Source organism: Mustela putorius, unplaced genomic scaffold (genome assembly GCF_011764305.1).
Source record: "Mustela putorius furo isolate JIRA1106 unplaced genomic scaffold, ASM1176430v1.1 tig00003845_pilon_pilon_pilon, whole genome shotgun sequence".
Taxonomy (NCBI): domain Eukaryota; kingdom Metazoa; phylum Chordata; class Mammalia; order Carnivora; family Mustelidae; genus Mustela; species Mustela putorius.
In genome coordinates this window covers 16,740,133-16,759,309 of record NW_025421998.1, presented here as the reverse complement: position 1 = coordinate 16,759,309, position 19,177 = coordinate 16,740,133, and the positions used below count along the sequence as shown (strand labels likewise).

Genomic DNA, 19,177 nt, shown 5'->3' with positions numbered 1-19,177 from the left:
GTTAATTTCGACTATGAAAGTGGTATTTCACTGTGGTTTTATTTTTCAATTCGATGGTGAGCATCTTGCCAAAATCATGGGTAATTTTTTTGTACATTGTTTGCATCTTCTAATATTTACATAGAGGGACGGCAGACTCTACAACAGACTCTACAACAGGTCCCATGCACAAACCCCCACCCCACGTAATTAGGATTCACCTACCAGACACTGGTCACAATGCTGTCCTGTCACAAGACGCTTACAGTAGCAGTAACCTGTCTCAGAATCACAAGGATTCCCGCCAGGAATCGTTCCCAGAGGATTGCAAGCACAAGCTTTCGTAGAGATAAAATGAAGTAAAGAAACACAAACCAAGTGAGTGCCAAGGGGTAGTATGGATTTAGAACTGCACAGTAAAATGGGCATTACGTCCACCAGAACTCCCAAACTTTTTCACAAACGTACTTACATGTACAACCGAACGGGTCTTCAGCACTTAAGCCGTAGAAGCCTTCTTTGCAAATTTCACAGTGTTCTCCCTCCACATGTAATTTACACCGGCACTGACCCGCAATGAGGCCAGTGGAAAAATCTGTGTGACTGTCACAGATTCCCCCGTTCTGAGATCCCGCTGGGTCACAGCTGCATCCTGAGACGAACAAAGGTCACCAGGTAACAATGCATGTGTTGGTACCAACACGTATGTTCCCATTGACCCTCTACATGTCACAGTAGACTAAAGAAGGCAAGACTGCTTCAGCAGGCTACCCCACAATTAAAACAATTAATTATTAATTAATAATTAATAATTAATTAAAATAAAGCAGAGTCTGACGCTCGCACCAGGAGTCCCAGGAGAAGGATGGTGACCACCCCCGGCCCTGGCTCTCCAAACCGAGAAGACCTCCGTCACGCCCTTCCCCACGCACGTTCACAGAGGTTGGGGTCTCGCACGTCTCTCTCCGGGTGCTGGAAGTAAAACGGCTTGCACTGCTCACAGCTGCGTCCCATCGTGTTGTGCTGGCAGTCGTCACACACCCCTCCGGTGACGTTCCCAGTGGCCAAGTAGACCGCCATGTCGAAGTGACAGGAGCCCGAGTGCCCGTTGCAGTTACACTCTGCGCAACAAGAAGGGCTTTGAAGTCGACCTACCTCTGGAGGATGGGCTTGTGGGGGAGAAGCTCCTTCTGGAAACTAGGGGTGAATTCAGGCAAGATGACAACGGACAATCAGGCGCCAGTGGGGAAGGGTGCGTCCACCTGGTGTGCTGGAAACCTTCCAGGCGTGAGCTTTCTGAAACATGAATCTGCCCTCTTTGGAAGAGAATGGGCTAAAAAGTAAAAACCTTCGGGGAGAATCCCCTTGGTGGCTTATCAACAGAAGACTGCGACCAGGCAGAGGACACCTGTGGGTCCCCCTCGGGGGTAGAACTGGAACGTATCACCCCAGAGGATCTCCGAGGCACTGCCTCTTGGGAAAGCCTGTTTAGGCTGCCAGCTTTAAGGAACGGGGTGTGAAGGCCTGCTTCCCTTCTCCCCCATTCCCACCGGCACACCCGACCAGGCTCTTCAGTGAGAATAAAGGTCTGCTAAGCGCACGCTGACCCTCTGCCAGCCCCAAGGGCAGTCCCCTTGGTCCCACCCCGCTTTAATATCATATCACTCTCTGCTCAGTACCCGCATGGGTGCCGGTCTTCCCAAAATGAAGCTTAACTCAACTTGGCCCTCCTGGGACTCTACACCCTGGCCTCCTCTGCCTCCCCCTGCAACACGACCTCCCATAGGGAGGGGCCATTTCGCATCAGTGACCCATCCTCAGTGCCTAGCAGAGAAGTGCCCACCACATGCCGGCTGAATTAAACCTTGGAATCAGTTCCCCAGTGTAGACTCTGTGTTGGTCCCAAGAACGTCCTTGGGGCCTTGGGCTCTGTGCTGTTCTTATCTGAACTCCATCCCCCTTCCCCACCCCCTTCCCTCCTTCCTGCCCACCCCCAACCCCTCTTTCTTCTTCTTACCTAAACCATCTCAGCTATCACCAAAGGGTTGTACTTACTAACAGGGGTCTGAGTGGATGCAAACTGCCCTCTGACGGAGACTTACTTTTGCAGGCATTGCTGTTTCGACCTTCAGCGGGTCTCCAGGGTAAGTCGTGGTAGAAATCCATGCACTGTTCACAGTTCAAGCCCTTGGTGTTATGCCTGCACATGCAGTGCCCGTGAACCTTGGAAGTCAGAAAAAATGGGAAAGGGCAAAGTAAGAGACAGACTGGGGACTAGATTTTCTCCACAAATGATGGGAGACAGAAACCCCTTTTCCTACTAATCGTCATCTCCAGCTCACCACAGTGAGGATTTGTTTTTATTTTATCCCTTTCCAGTGAGTTCTGTCTTTCTGATGGCTCCAACTCCATCTCTAGGAACACAGTGATGTGTTCTATTATACAACAGATACTCGGGAAATAGTTTATCAAAGTATCGATGAAATGAACCCAGGTGAACAACATCAGTCACTTAAGAATTAAAAAGTAAATAAAACCTAGTTACTTTTTTAAAAAAAATCTATGCCCCAAAAAACCCTATTTTAAGAGAAATCAACAGAAGTTACACTGCAGAACTAAATGTACAAACGCTGTCTGGAAACGACTCACATTACTGCAAGGTTTATGGCTGTGCCACATAGAAGAATGGCTTTTTTGCTTCTTTTGTTTTGATTTTGACTCCCAGCACCACACTTGTTTTTCCAAATCAAAACAAGATTCAGAATATTAATCACTTACCACATTCACACTTAACTTTTTGCCTTTAAGAAAGGAAACATAAGATCTCAGGGAAAACAAAAGAAAACAAAACAAATTATTTTGCTGGATGGAGGGCCCAGGATGTGCTCATTGGCATTGTGTCTCCGGCAAGCTCTGCCTAAGCCTCTGAGGCACATAAAAGATAAATGCTTTCAATCTATTAAATACGCGTGTGCACGGGCACCTCACCTAAACACTAGTTTCTATAGAATGGAATTCAGGAACAGGACAGACAGGTCTGCCCTGGACTCACCTTCACAGGAGCGCCAGTGAGCAAGAGAGTAAAATCATCTCCTGACAAGCTGGTTTTACACAGAACCACCCCCGCCCCCCCAAAAGTCCCAAAGCACACACCACAGCACTCTACAGTGTCTGAATCAACAGCACACAGTGCTGAGACCCCTGATAGGGAGGAGACTACAGGACAGGAGCTACACGCCAGATTTGTTATGCTGAACACTAAACAGTGCGTACCTAGCATTCTCTGAAAGATATAGCAACGAGATTTTAAGGCTGTGTCCTCCCTTTAGGCTCTGCTAAAAATGCAACTTTATCTACAGGGCAAGTGCTCTAAATGGAGCAAATAGAGAGCAGAAGTTTCAGCCGGTTGAATGCACAAATCCTGGACCGTCCCAGATGAGGACTAACAATCTTGGGAAAGCAAACAGCAAGTAACGCAGGCACAATCTTCATCAAGGGAGGCCCAGAGTCGAATAACAGAAGGAACCCTGGGGCAGAGTCAGGAGAGCTAGACATGAAATTTCCATCTGCAGCTGATTTAGGGCCCTCTGGTGAGCTGTTTAATTCCTGTTCCGTTCTAATAAGGATAGTTGGTGGAGTAAACCCATTTAGCTCCGAAATCCTACGGGTCTGTAAGAATTATCAGTTCACTTCGAAATGGGTAAAATACCCTAACTTTATCCATTTGGCAAATCACCCAAATCCCCAATTTTTAGAAGTACATGAATTGACAACACAGCATAAAAGTGGGAAAAGAATGAAAGGAGTAGAAGCATATAAAGAAACAAAGCCCACTGGGTTCTTAAGTCATGTTCTGAGGTTCTGGGTTCAAATGTCCTGGTTCTCTGGGCTGGAGGTCACTTTATGCTTGTGGTGCCTGATCTTCCCTAAAGGAAAGGAAGATGTGATGGCTATTGAGAAAACCTCTTAATCCTTATTGGATTGGCTGGAAAAAAAAAGATCTACTGTAGCAATAGCTTGTTGCAACAATTTCCAAAATTTAATTCTTTGTCTCTGACATGAATAGTCCCAGAAAGTTAACAAAGAGAAAACCAGCTGTCAACCACCATTAAGGCGGAAGGAGCTAAAAGTCAGTCTGGAAAAATAAAACCACAAGAAGCTGTGAAAGGTTTAAGGTAAAACTAGCTTCAAATTGCTTTTTGGGATCATCTGTCCAAAGGAGAAAGCCTGGGGTGCCTGGGTGGCTCAGTCGGTGAGGTGTCTGCCTTTGGCTTAGGGTCCTGGGATCCTGGGGTCCTGGGATTGAGTCTCACGTTGGGCTCCCTGCTGAGCAGGGAGTCTGCTTCTCCCTTTCCCTCTGTGATCTCCACCTCTTTCTCAAATAAATAAATGAAATATTAAAAAATAAAATAAAGGAGAAAGCCCCCCAGAGCGCTTGCTTACCATTCCCTCTACTTCCTCATTCACTCCGTCCACAGGTGCACATTCGCTGGCATGGCCGTAGCAGAAGCAATTTCCTCGAACCACCATATCATACACTGCATAGTAATACTTCTCTCTGATTTCCATTCTGGAATCCAAAAGGTTATCGCCCAAAGTGTGCAGCTTCACAAACTTGATTCTCAAGTTGGTGATTTTTAAGAGATCTACGAGGGTCACCAAGAAGAGGGAAAGTCTGATCAAACAAGCAAGACCTCTTTTGCAAGGATACGACATCTCTTTATAGACAGGCACAACAAATAAAAATCACCCCCTTGTACGGTCAATCTATTAAATACGCGTGTGCACGGGCACCTCACCTAAACACTAGTTTCTATAGAATGGAATTCAGGAACAGGACAGACAGGTCTGCCCTGGACTCACCTTCACAGGAGCGCCAGTGAGCAAGAGAGTAAAATCATCTCCTGACAAGCTGGTTTTACACAGAACCACCCCCGCCCCCCCACGGTCTCGAGGGCCGTGCTAGTAAAGCTTGACACCATGGGACAATCTCTGGAAGAAGAAAGGGCTGCTCCCTCTTCACCAGTTTAGAAAGAACATCAGACCATTTCAGGAAGAAGCACGAAGGCAAAGGAATTTAAGAACACGGTGGCACGGCAGCCAGAAACCTCTAGCACACAGTAACCTGAACGATTGCGATGCCATTCGGTATCACGGCAACGTTCATCAGCTCCAACCCAGAGGAGTCCATGCAGGTGGGAAAGGGTTTATCAGCACACTCCAATTCTCTTATTACAAGAGAATAGGATGGAACATTCTTGTGTTCATTTTGGGAGGAAATAAAGTATACCTGAAATTTCCCACCACTTAGATGAAATCCAAGTTGCTAAAATAGATTTAACACTGCGGAAGAACCACGTTCCAGGGACAGAAGATCTCCACCACATTCTGACCCAACGTCACAGTCTCCCACTTTTTTGTCCCGTTTGTCATCCATAGTGTGACATAAGGATAAAGGAGCTCAGTATCAGGAGGTTGGGCAAGTTGATTTTTTCCAAAATAATAAGTTACTTGTGGATCAATTTCTTTTATCTTTTCTTCTCGCTCCTGGGCCTACAGATCTATGCTTATTACAGATGTGGGGCTACCAATTATATTGTAGAGTAACTTGATCAACCAAAAGCCATTCATTCTTCTCCCGCAGTGTTTCCATCAATGGCTAAGCTGCTCTTGCTGAAGTGGATCTGGAAAGACTCATCAGTCCATCAGTCCTCCCCTGTGTAGCCTGAAATTGTCCCTAAGCTTTACTCTCACTGGTGCTGATGCATTCTCGTTTGCCCCACAGGACAAGGCGCTGGCACAGGGCATCAGAGACTCGTGAAGCCCGAACACAATTTTAATGACTTATAATACATGCGCAGCCTACAATGAAGACTATAGAAACAGCTGTGGGTTGAAAGGGACAGTCCATGAGTCCCTGCATTGAACTTAGGCTCTTTGTAAAATCAAAAACGGAACAGAGAAAGCGTGGTACGACTTAGCTGGCTGGAATGTGTGAATGCCAACATTTCCTCCCACACACAGAATGAAGACAAGTATCTACTGACAAGAGGCCCGACGACAAAGCTATAGAACGGCCAGAGTGTTTAGGAGCCCCTGAACCGATCTTTGTGGGAGCCCACGGAAGAGCAAACATGTCCCTTCTTCGCTCTCCCAGCACAGTTACCCACAGCCAAGCCTTGTACATGGACCTGCTGGCGTGGGCAAGACTCGCTTTTGAAGTGAGGCCCCAGGTCTCGACAAGAGGGCCAACCAAAGAGACTTTCCTTGTTCTGTAGAGCACAAAGGCGATCGAGAGCATCAGCAGTTAAAACGGGCGCCTCTCGAACACAGGCAAGATTTTCTGAGGCCATTCAACAACAAAGGACCAGAGAATTATGATGGTGACACGTTCCCCAAGTTTTGCAAATGTCGTCCAAGAAGGAGCGGACTGGGAGTCCTTGTAGGATGCCACAGGGTATGTGTTGCGGACGCCATGTGGACCTTTCTCACAACCGGGTTTTGAGAGCAGGGATGGGATGCCTCCCAGAGCCCACTCAGAAATGGCACAGGGCTGAATGTACCATAGATATTGGTTTTGTAATAGAATGAACAAGCAGATTACAGACCAGAGACGGGGAAACAGCCCTTTTCTGGCTATATTTCCTGGATGTTTTCCATTCTACTCTTGCATGCTTTGCACTGGGAGGCTCTATGGTGCCTTGGGTTCAACTAGGGCCGTCTGCAGCTGGGCACCATCAGTGGAATCAGCCTTTCCTCTCTTCAGTGGCCTACACCTTAGTAGCCGGAGAAGGAGTCTCATCCCCTCACTCTGAGGTACGGGGACCAGGTCCATGCAAGACCCAGGCCATGGCTTGTGGCAACATGAAAAGCAGCAGCTGCTTCAATTCACTGACTACTCTCTGTGGGTCAGGCACATCAGAAGATCGTTTCTAGAACTCATGTTTTCTCCATAATGATGTTCAAATCAGTATTACTATATGTACGTACAGTTGAAAAAACAGATTCTAAAATAAACCAGGTTTAAGCAGATTACTTGCCCCAGGTCCCAGAACTGTGATATCCTGGAACTGGGATCGAAACCCAGGGCTGCCAGACTCCAAACCCCCTTCTTCTAATTAGCGCATATTTTGCCTTCCAAGATGATCAAAATGTAATTCTGTAACAAATGAAGCATGGTTGCTACATGCTAGAAAGCTTCCAAATTTAGATTTAGAATCATAACTTATGGGTTCACGATCTAACTGCCCCTTACGCACATTATTCCAACTCTCTAAGCCTCAGTTTTCTCATCTGTTAAATGGAAATACAAGCGTACTGAGCACGGCTGACACCTGGATTTCCTCCCAGTACTCCTTCTTCTTTCCTTCCTTTGACAAGAAAAGCCTCCGGCAAGAGTGTGAGAGGGCACACGGCCACCTTGCTAGAGGTTTCCCAGTGTGTCTTGAGGTTGGCCACATGAGTAAATTTGGCCAGTGGGACGTGAGCAGCTCCCATGTCATCTGCCCTTCGCTGCCTCCTACCCCATAGGTTGGGTCCAGCTCCAACCTGCTAGGAGTAAAGACTAGGAGACAGAAGGAACCTGGCTGCTCTAGTGGCTAGGGTTGCCAGATGCAGCAATAAGAATACAAGTTGTTCAGTTACATTTGAATCTCAGATAAACAATATTTTGGTCAGTAAAGTCTGTCTTAAATGTGACATGGGACATAGTCACACCAACCATAAATATTGCATGGGATGTCCTTGTACTTGTCACGAATATTCCATGGGATATAATTACTAAAAAACAACTTGCTATTTACCTCCAATTCTGATTTAACTGGGTGTAAGCCTTTATTTTATGTGGTAATCCTACATGTAGCAGATGACCTACCGTTCTTCTCTGGAAAGCCCTCTGGATGATTTCGTAAGAGAGAAATCAACTTCTATCTTATTCAAGCCACTGAATATTTGGGGACACTCTGTTACAACAGCTTAATCTGTACCCTAATTTATGTATACATATATTATATAATATATACAAATTATATATTATATAACATACACAATATATAACATCTATAAGTTATATATGATATATATTATATATAACATATATAAGTTATATGTTATATGACTTATATAAGTCATATATAAGTTATAATATATAATACATAAGTAATATATAACAAATTATGACTTATGTAATATACAAGTAATATACAAGTTATATATTATATAACATATATATATTTATATACATATATATTATACTGAGCAATAAAATAAGGTATTATTACAACCAGCATAATTGTTTCAGTACTTATGACTTAAATGTTTTACTCTAATCAAAATGTGTTCCCCATCCGGGAGGACTTTGATTCCTGCCAATTTCAAGGGCCTCTGATTGGGTATTGTGGAGATAAAAGGAAAGAAAGAGGGTGGATTCAGCACTGAATGCTTAGATTTGGGGTAACAGTGTTCTGGGTAGGAGTTCTTCCATGATTGCTGTTTTTCCATCAAAGCTTTTATTCGAAAACAAGCTTACTCTGTATCCTTGGACTGTAAGGGTCTTCTATTCTGAAAGCAGGATCTAAAGCACGAAATATCACCTAAAAATAGATACAAGAGTAATGGGTATTTTTGCCATGATCAAAAAGGATTTGTAAGTAGAATGTAAAACAAGAAAAGCAAACAAACCTCTCCTTCGGTTGAGGGTTCAATGTCAGAATAGCGGGAATCACAGATTATATCATCCACTTTCTTCATGGGGCCGGTGGAGATGCCTGGAAACGAGCTCTCGCAGTCATAGGCAAAGTATCTGTACACGCCCCAGGTTCTCCCGAAGTCGGACGATCGTTCTATCAGCATAGCGGCCGGACGGAATGTCTAAAGGTGGGGAACAGAAGGCTTGTTTGATGTTTTCTATTGGTGATCTGTATTTTTTTTTTTTTAACTCAGATGAACCTATCACTCAGCTGCTCGCCATAAATCCTGCCGGCGTGTGGTTGGTGTCTAGGACTGTGGCAGGATTTCAGAAACTTTAGGCCGGTGCACGGTGGGTCCTCTCGCCGACAAGTGTCGAGCCCTGAAACGCTGCATTTCCTCCCACCCTAACAGAGATCAGTCAGCTGCTTCTCCTTAGAAGCTGACCATAAGCGGGACTTAATAGCTAACACTCTTTGGATGAGTCGGTCAGCACCCATCACAGGACCGGTTAGGTTGCCCGCTTGCTCGGTTTGCTTGTGTAATCGTTCGACAGCTGGGCGCTGACCGCCGCTCGGTACAGACTGTGGTCTGCAGGCTGCAGACGGGCCCAGGAAGCACATTCGTTCCATCATTCAAGATACGAAACATCACAGCAGTCTCCTACAGTGTGCTCTGGGAGGACAAGAGGAAGCAAGGACTAACTTGAGAAGCTGCAGAATCCTTCGATTCCCCTCCTCGCTACTCCACTGCCCGAAGAACCAAAAATGGGGACTCAGATACTCGGATGAGAATGTTCATGGCGGCATAGTTCACAGTGGCCCAAAGGCAGAAACCAGCCAAGGACCCATCCAAGACCAATGGATAAACCAAATACGGCATAGACATGCAAGAGAATGTTATTCAGCCATAAAAAAGAAATTCAGATACTCCTACATCATGGATAAACCCCGAAAACATTCTATTCAGTGAAAGAAGCCAGGCACAAAAGGACAGATCCTGTAGGATTCCACGGACAGGAAAGGTCTTGAACTGTCAAGTCTGCAGAGACGGGAAGTTAATTAGAGGTTTCCAGGGGCTGGGGGGAGGGGGCAATGGGGAGTTATTGCTTCATGGGTAGAGTTTATATTTGGGGTGATGAAAAAGTTCTGGAAATAGAGTGGTGATGGTGGCACAACATTGGGAAGCCACCTAGTGGTACTGAATTGTATACTTAAAAAGGTTTAAAATGGCAAATGTTGTTTGATGGATGTTTTCACGCACACAGCACACACACACACACACACACACACGCACGCGCGCATTCTTTGAATTCTTCAGAGAGAAGTTGGCCTTGAATTGGATCCTGGAAGGGTGAGTGTCTTCCAGGCAGTGGGCGGAGGGGCTGCAGGCGGCAGAAGAGCTTGACCAGGACAGGAGAGGAAGGAACTTGCTGGCCATGTGCAGGCCTTTCCTTTACCTTTATGCCGCAAAAGGGGAGCACCAAAAGACTGGACTGAACAGAATGAAATGATCAGGTTGTACTTTAGAAAAATCATCCTGGGGACAGCTGGGTGGCTCAGTCGGTTAAGCATCTGCCATCAGCTCAGGTCATTATCTTGGGGTCATGGGATCGAGTCCCACATCAGACTCCCTGCTCAGTGGGGAGCCTACTTCTTCCACCCTCTCTGTCTGCCATTGCCCCTGCTTGTGTGCACGCGCGCGCACTCTCTCTCTCTCTAATAAATAAATAAAATCTTAAAAAAAAAAAAGAAAAAAAGAAAATTCATCCTGGGGCACAATTATCGGACACAGAAAAACAAGAAACAAAAGAAACCAAGAGATAAGGAAACCAACTGAGAGAAAAAAAGATGAAGGTCTTAACTCAAGCATGATAGTATGGTCGGACAGAAAGGATGCAATTGCTCTGAAAACTTAAGAGAATTTAGTAAAATATATTGGATCACACTTGGTGATCTGTTGTTAGCTTTCAGTGGAAAGGGAGGGAAGGAAAGAAACAGCGGCACCTGAGCTTGGAGAGAGAGTGTGCATGTGTGTGTGTGTGTGACACTGTGCTAATAGCAAAGCCCAGAAGAGAAGGCAGGCTTTTGGTTTTGGACTAGCTACACATGAGGCATCCACAAGAGGACACCCAGCAGACAACCAGAAATAGCGGTCTGGCACCCAGCTGCACCAACAAAGCTTGAACCATGGATTTGGAAATCACGGTTGGCACTGTTTGGAAATCACGGTATTTGAAACCCCCCAAGGTATGACTTCCCCCCGAAAAGCAAAAGACAAGATAAAAGAGCCAAAGTCATTGTTCCAGAAAAGGCATCAGCACGGGGCTAGCCAAAGCAGGAAAGAGTGGTGCCAGGCAACTGAATTACATCATTGCTTAACCTCCTGTTATGGGCCCAACGGTGTCCTCCCCAAATTCTTATGTTGAAGACCTAACCCCTTGTCCCTCAGAATGTGAATGTATCTGGGTAATTAAAGTAGAATGAAGTCTTACAGTGGGCCCAAATCCCACACGACTGGCATTCTTTATAAGCAGGAGCAATTAGGATAGGGACATGTCCAAAGGAAGACCAAGGGAAGAGAGAAGAAAAACCACCATCTCCAAGCCAAGGAAAGAAAGAAGTCGCAGGAGAATCCAACTCTGTCTACACTTGGATCTTGCCCATAAAGCCTCCACAGCTGTGAGACAAGACACTTCTGGGATTTAAGCTGCCTTACGGAGGCCCCAGGAAACTAACACACCCTCGAGACACACTCTCCTTACACGTGGGAAATGGCGGCTCAGACACGTTCATGGACTTGCCAACTAGAGGCAGAGTTTAGATTCAAATCCAGGCTGAACGAGGCCCAAACCCATCTTTCTGCCTCACTGGCTGACGGCATCACAGCAGACCGACAAGTGGATGTCATGGAGGATGGGACACAAAGGCCAGATTCCTGGAAACTGAGGCAGGATGGAGATTTGGGAGGGTGGAAAGAAGAGATGAGACACATGGCACCTTCCACTGAGGGGAAACGCGGACGGAGGAGCCAGCCCAGCAAACAGAAGCTGAACAGACCTTCCCTTCTGAATTAAAACCGACGCTTGGGAGAAATCTGGGTGACCACTAATGGGGAGACCAGTCCATTCCCAGACCTCCTTCTGCCTTCCTTAATAATCCTGACAGTCTTTTGCATGGATCAAAGGAGACAAGCGTAATAAAACAGAAGGTCATATTTGGACAGATTCTTTGACTTATTCACTTACTAGTTGCTTGGGTTTTTACTTTTTTACCTGTTCAGGAATATAAGAAAATGGTACTTTATTAAATTCAAGACTACATGACGAAGGAGTTTATATTAAGGGGGGAAAGCCCCAATAACTACCTCAGCCAAGACAAACTTCCCATGAGACCTGCCTCCTGGATGATAACATCTGGGGATAGACCAGCCTAATGTCTCCGGGTCAGAAGGGAGCAGAGAGAAAACGCTGTAAGCCAGTGCTGGCTGTGATTCTTTCTCCCTCCTTTCTGGAAGCTTCTGAGTCCCTAAGGGCCATTGACAGAGCGATCCAATTTCCTGTGGACTCAGGAGGCTGCTGGAACCCAGGAAAACACTGGCATGTTCAGAATGGAGGCCCTTCTACACTCTTCGCTCATTCATCAACCTGCTTGGGGCTCACACTGCGGCACGGCTACCTCTGAATTTCTACTCCATGAAAGAGCTACGATTTTGGCCACATCTGGCTATGGACCAAAGCCCACTATGTATACGTTACAAGAGTTTCGCTGGCTCACAGAACCCAACCCCAAACCCAATCCCCTTAGCAAGCAGCTCTCTCCACAGCAAACCTGTGTTCCTCACCACCACCCGCTACTGTCCTCACTCCGGTCGCCCTACTGCCATGCTCCTGCTTACTCAGCTTGGACATCCAAGAGATCTTGGCTTCATCCTTCTCCTTGCCCTCCTTCTGTTGTTCTGCTTCTCATCCTTCTCCAATTCATGGCTGAACCTTTGATTCCAAAAGGGCCCAACTGAGGACCCCCATGGTAGTGGGCGATAATTCTCAAGGGTAGGAGCAGCAGAGAGAACAGTAGGGCAATAAGGGGAGGTGTGTGATTCGAAAAAGCTCTTCTGGTAGTACTTCCAGGATGTCCTGGATGGCAGGGGCGACTCCCTCCTATGTGAGAGTCAGGCCCGCCTCTGCATGAACCCCAGGAGTCTCCTAGGTGAGCCCCCTCATCAGCACAGACTTCAACGAGGGCCTCCCCATGAGCCCTCGGTGCTCACTGTCCCAGGCCCTCCTCTGCCTCCTCTCTGGCCACCTTCCTTAAATAGTCTCATCTTGTGTCAATGGTTCCCCATTTCCTCCATGGCACACACTCCTCAGCCAAGAGTCCCGGTCCTTCTGACTGTTATCTTCCTTCTCGCCCCGTCACGGCCTGGAGCTCCAGGCAAATCTACGCCCAACGAAACCCGCCCGAACTGTCCACCACCAGCACTTTGCTCTCAGACGCTGTCCTCTGCCAAGAACGCCTTTTCTTCCACCTCCTCCCACTGAGATCCTGCTCACCCTTCCTGGCCCGGGTCAAATGCAGTCCTGATCTCTCTTCATGAAGCTTTCACCCTTAGCCCAGGCTACGAGGAATCTCGCCCTCCTCCATGCTCAGAACGTATATTCTCTGAACTTCTGCTGAGCGCTTAGCACCCTCCGTGACGTAAGTTATTTGCCAGTCCCTGCCCCCCCCCAACCCTACCAGGGTGGGAAGGTCCTGCAGAAAAGCAACCATAAGATCTTTAAAATCTCCCGCAGGGACTCGGGCACTTTCTTACAAACAGAAGATGGCTGAATTCCTTGACCCGCTTATCCAAGCATCTGAATATATAAAAAATGATCGCATTCCCATTAGAGGCCAGGTAGCAAGACAATGCCTTCTCCCGCAGCAGGGTTCACACAACCCCCCCAGTGCAGGGGTTCTCATTCCTCCCACTTTTCCTTCCAAAGAGGAAGCCGAGTCCTCAGCCGCATGTGCCAGAAAGGGGCAGGGTGGGGATCTACGCCCAAGCCTGTCCAACCCCATACCTGTTGCTTGTCACACGGGAGCTGGAACCTGCAGGGGGCGTCCTCTCTCACCCACGGCAGCCTGACTGCCTGCACCCATTCCTCACATCTCTGTTGTGTCCCCGCTTGTTTGACCCTCCGCACTTGCGCGGTTTCATCCCTGGCCCACCGTACTCAGTCAAATGGGTATTTAATGACAGAATATGTACCCCAAGGACCTCTGGGTGTACGCAAACTCAGAACGACCCATGGAGGCACAGATGCCCTTTCTGAAGTAAAAGGTAGGGCCATTGACGGGAATAATGAAAATTCTATTTTAGACATGAAGGTAACGTCTTTGGACATGGCCGAGTTTTACTTCTAATGACCAAGCTGGGCTTGGCCGCAGTTAATGAAGGGAGGAGGCTCGGTGTTGATTTGCTTGGTGAAAGCCCCGACCTCCCCCTGTATCAAGTGTCACAGTGGAAGCCTTCCTGTCCAGCAGCAACAGCATCTCTGGGGGCCCGGGGGGTGAGGATGGCAGGGGATGAGGGGCTCAGGCCTGGGAACCAGCAGTCCACCATCCCTCCCAGTTGTGGTCTGACTTTCATGCCTTTCCAAGCCCCTCGGCCTCCCGAAACTTCCACGCAGTTACTCCCTCCCCAGCACCTCTCTTCCTAACCTGAGACGGTGCAGCTCAAGCCCCCCACCAAAAACTAGCCAAAGTGGTTTTAATCTGAGAAGTGGGAGGTAAATTATGGGTTTTATGTGCATCAACGTGTACTTTAAGTCATGAGTAGTCTGTCATTTCCAGGCAGCTGCTTATGAAGAAACAAAGGGACTTTGTCCAGAGAAATTCCCCAGCCCCGGAGTCATTTTACATCTCTAAAAGAAAAAGGATGAGAAAATCCACATTTAAGAAAGCATACGCATTTCTTAAGGAACTGCAGAACTGTTCCCACAAATTTTGCAAGCCCTTGAAAACTAAAGATAAAACACTTCCTTTTCAGTTACCAAACTCAGCATTAAAACATCAACACAAGGGATCAGGGATTTACTCTCCAGATGTTTTATTGTGGTTTGGGAGAGAGTCAAAGCTGCCTCTCTCCGTGGGGAAATAAAAAGAGATCTAATTAAAAGTTTACAGTTGAATTACCTTAGAATAGAGGCTCGCTCTCTCCTGCTTGCCACGAAGATAGAGTATTTGTTGAACATAGTAATTTGTGCCCATCTTAAAAAGCTGCTCAATGATCCCAATTTATGGCAACAATAATATTTAAGTTCCCATTTAGGCCGACTCTCAACAGAGAGCCATACCAAAAAGGGAATTACACGGCGCCTCTCCATGTGTCATTTGTGAGAAAGTGACGAATTCCTTACCTTGAAAGTCATTATGAGATGAGTAAAGTGGAATTCTGCTTCCAGATCCAGTTGGATCGTTACATTTTCCACACCTATAGGAGATTTTTGGGAAATAACAAAAAGGCAGTAGTAAACAGGGACACCTGTGAACAGTTGGGACTGCTGTCTCAAATTCTCTTTATGCCCCTCACTGAAATCCTCCTTGCCGTCTATCTGAAAGTGAAGCTACAGACAGGAAACCTGCCTTGGCGTAGGAGGTAAAGCGCAAATCAGAAGGCTTTCCCAGTTCTCCACAAACGGTTCCAGAGCTCGACACATGGAATCTGCTGAGCGGAACAAGACATCCGGCAGATTGCCTCTAGTTGCTGTCAAGAAAGGCAGCTTTTGCTTAGGAGAAAGTAAAACATCTCTCAAGGGGAAGGAGGGGGTCACTTCCTGTGCACAGTAGGGGTTCAGCTTGCAGCTTAAAGCAGGGGATCTAAGCCTCCTCCAGGCAAAACACAAATATTCCTTTTTTTAATGCAGCAGCAAAGAAAATAAATAAGAGTCTACCACGCATATTAGTTATGCTCCCATTTAGAAAGAACTATCCCCAACGGGGAAGCCTTTGGATGCATCCCCACCACTGAAAAACAATGCCAGAGACAAAGAGTCCCTCAAATAAATACACCGGCCCAGAACAAATACTAACATCTTCCCTTTGGGGGAAGCCTGAACAAACAAACCAGCCTTCACACCAGGCCCTGAGGGTGGGTCAGTCCCACGTTAACACACTAAAAAGGCCACTGGAATTCCAGAGATGGAAAGTACCTCCCTCCTCCTTGCCAATACCTCCAGCCCTCCAGGCTGCCTCTTTGCTAAAGGAGACCTTTCCCTGTTTGCTGGGTTGGAGAGAGCTTCAGGGGGTCCACCTTCTATAGCAAAGGAAGTCTTAAAGGCAGGAAGACAGGAATGTGTCAGAATGAATCATGTCACAGGCTGGTGTATTTTCAGGAAATCAGTAGGACTTTTGAAATAAACTCTCCCACTGGACAACCGCCAAGCCAGTTGTGGGGGGTGGGGGGGGGGTGGTCACTGAAACGGATATGAGTTAGTTGGAATGTTAAAGAAAAACATTATAATCACACTAACCAACCTTATCTAACTTATTAAAAAGGGCCATATTATAAACCAACTCTGGACATTTCGGAGTGGAAGGTGAGCTCAGCTCCCATGTGTCTCTTCTCTCCCAGGCTTTTAAAAACCTGCAGTGTTTGTTCAAAATGAAGAGATAACAAAATAACGTAAAGTGCAAACAAGACTAGGACCCTTTCTGTAACATAAGAACATACGCTGCATTGGGCGCCCTAAAAACACATTCCGTTTTAGATTTAGAACCTGATAACGCATTGCAGTTTTTTTTAATAAGGGAAGAAAAATCCACAGAGAAAAAAAAAAGGGTGATTCTTTCAAAGCGTGTTTGATTTCTGTCAGACCTAGGGGCAGATCCCCCAGGAAGAGTTCTGAAAAGTAGCTGTGCCCTCCAAGCCTATTTCGATGCCTGAACACCAATAGTTTAAGGCCGCCACCTAAAGCTCCACTTGGATGAAACTCACAGAAAATGGATAAAATCACATCCAGAAAGAACATCTTTAATAATGAGGACACCAAGGAGGGGATGGGGGCAGTAACAACCAATCTGACTTTCTGAAGCTAGGCATCAGCTAACCTCACTGAATCTCTTGGGACAGAGAACACAAGCGCCTCACCTTGAAAATCCGTCTTTCTGGCCTTTGGCCTCTTGCCCCATGAATGGCAGATATCGGTGAACTCCTGAAGCAACCAAGAAAAACCCTCCCCTCCCCCGGCACTACTGCACACGATGAACAATATTACTGTCTATCAACTTGATACGAAAGTTGAGGTGTCCTTCTAATTGTCCTTTCATGTCACTGGATGAATGTGGGCAGTCGGAACACGCTCCTGTTGTTTGGAAGCGGCGCTGTGCTCTTTCAGAAATCCTCCGTGACTGGAGTACAGACTTACAGAAACTTCTCTATCACATTCAACTATCAACCAAGATAACCTCCTGTAAGAATTGGTAAGGCTCTAATGGACGGACACACGTTTTGAGGACGAGACTATCTCAAACTGGTAACCAATGCAGTCCCAAGGCTGACCAATGAATAATCAATCAACTCTCCCCAGAACCCAAGGGTCTTCTGAAAAGCAAGGATAATTTCATAGTCAATGACAAGGAAGTCCAGTAAGGGAGTTCCTCTTTATAGAAAGTTACATGACAGCAAGCCTCCAAAAGCTTCCCAGGGATAGGGCATATATAAGAGAGAGATCTAGTCAAATCCATATTCTCTATGGCCAAACCTAGGTTTACAGCTTTGAGATCCAGAATTCTCATAATTTTTTGGAAGATCTAATGGTACATTGTTATTGAGAAGACACAGTAACTCTACCTTTATTTCCCAAAGTTCAGCATTCAAGTTTGACACAGATGCAAAACTAATGGGGGATAGTTTCCCAGTGAAATAACATCAAATTTGATGAATTTACTAAACCCAAACCCGGGGCACCTGGGTGGCTCAGTGGGTTAAGTGTCTGCCTTCAGCTCAGGTCATGATCTCAGGGTCCTAGCATCGAGCCCCACATTGGGCTTTCTGCTCAGCAGGGAGCCTGCTTCCCCCTCTTTCTCTGCCTGCCTCTCTGCCTATTTGTGATCTTTCTCTCTGTGTCAAATAAATAAAATACATAAAAAAAAAAATAAACCCAAACCCAAAGGCAAAGAAAGGAAAAAGGAGCTGGCTTCACATACTCACTAGAGAAATTGAGTGGGGGGTCATATCTAGGTTGACAGAGTCGTTGAAAAATCCATACCTAGTGCTGAGTCACAGTACTATTACTGAATTTTCTTAGAGGGAAGGACGCTGATGGTCGGGGGGCTGCTTTTGCCTTTTCCTTTGGGGTTGATCAAAATGAAAGATGCCATATTTTATGGAAGATTTAGGGCTGTGCAGGGCCTTCCACATCCCCAACAGATACAGCCGCCCCCACAAAGACTCCCCTCAGGATGAGGGCTACGAAATACTCCTTTGGTCTAGCATCAAAGACTTCTTTCTTACAGAAAGTGCATACTTGAGGAAGAAAGATCAGATTTTACCAAGAAAAGTTAGTGCTAGGCAGTAAATCCGCCAAAGGCCATAATTATAGGGCAGACAAACCAATCAAGATTACAAATACCCAGGAGCCTGTAAACTCCTTCCAGGTGACCAATCACACACCAAGCACATACCGTTTTCGGATTGCCACCAAATCTTAAGGCGGTTTGGAGCAAATGTAGTGACCACATTTTCAATGAGATGACTGTCAGGGTTGAGGGTCTCATGATAAGGATCTTGGGAATTGCAGATGAAGCATTTTTTGTCCTCCTGAAAGGAAAGTCAGTTTCATGAGTCTAGGAAGCAATCACACACACACACACACACACACACACACATACACACAAAATGCACACACACCACAAATTAAGCCCACAATACAGAAATCAAGCTGACTTGCTTCAAGAAAAATGAATGTCTCAAAATTACTTACATGACACATAATATGCCTTTTACTTTTTAACTTACGGGGTATGCATTACTGCTGAAAATTTCCTCCACGCTTGTAAATTCAAGGTCAGAAGTAAAAGGTGGCATTGTTTCCACAAGCTATTAATTTAATCAAAAAGAAATTTCTAGGCATAAGCCTTCATCTCAATGAATAGCTAGAGAAGCTTACTCTTCCAGTAAAATGCAGAAGAGGTATTAAAGAATTTTTGCTGACATAAAGCAAACTGAAAAATGAAAGGGGAGAAAATAAAAAGAACAATGCATTCGGCCTGTTTTTCTAAAACCTACATAAGACAGAGGTCAAGTATTACGCAGATGAATTTAAGAAGCTTTGAGAAATACAGAACCCGTTTTCTCAGCTTCTGCTCTGCCCAAGAATTAGTGGTGGCAGCTTAATCAATGGTGGCAGCTTGCAGACTAACCCAGAAACCGCTCGGAATATTTGGGAAGTGAGGACGAGGCTGTGGTGCTTTGTTATGAGCACTGTACACTGAGACCAACTCAAAGAATGCCAACACGGACCTTCACGAAG

General features: G+C 46.1%; 1 protein-coding gene across 1 annotated transcript in view; it reads right to left on the bottom strand.

The window, feature by feature from the left end:
- The window catches only part of LAMB1 (laminin subunit beta 1), a 67,605-nt gene that overhangs the window by 44,979 nt on the left and 3,449 nt on the right, over window positions 1-19,177 (bottom strand). The window contains exons 4-12 of the mRNA XM_004739520.3: window positions 18,330-18,465; window positions 15,065-15,138; window positions 8,659-8,847; window positions 8,507-8,570; window positions 4,423-4,625; window positions 2,082-2,202; window positions 912-1,100; window positions 452-631; window positions 205-317 (exon numbers count right to left, since the gene is read on the bottom strand). Of these exons, the coding sequence (XP_004739577.1) occupies window positions 205-317; window positions 452-631; window positions 912-1,100; window positions 2,082-2,202; window positions 4,423-4,625; window positions 8,507-8,570; window positions 8,659-8,847; window positions 15,065-15,138; window positions 18,330-18,465 (1,269 nt within the window). The remainder of the gene's footprint in view (window positions 1-204; window positions 318-451; window positions 632-911; window positions 1,101-2,081; window positions 2,203-4,422; window positions 4,626-8,506; window positions 8,571-8,658; window positions 8,848-15,064; window positions 15,139-18,329; window positions 18,466-19,177) is intronic.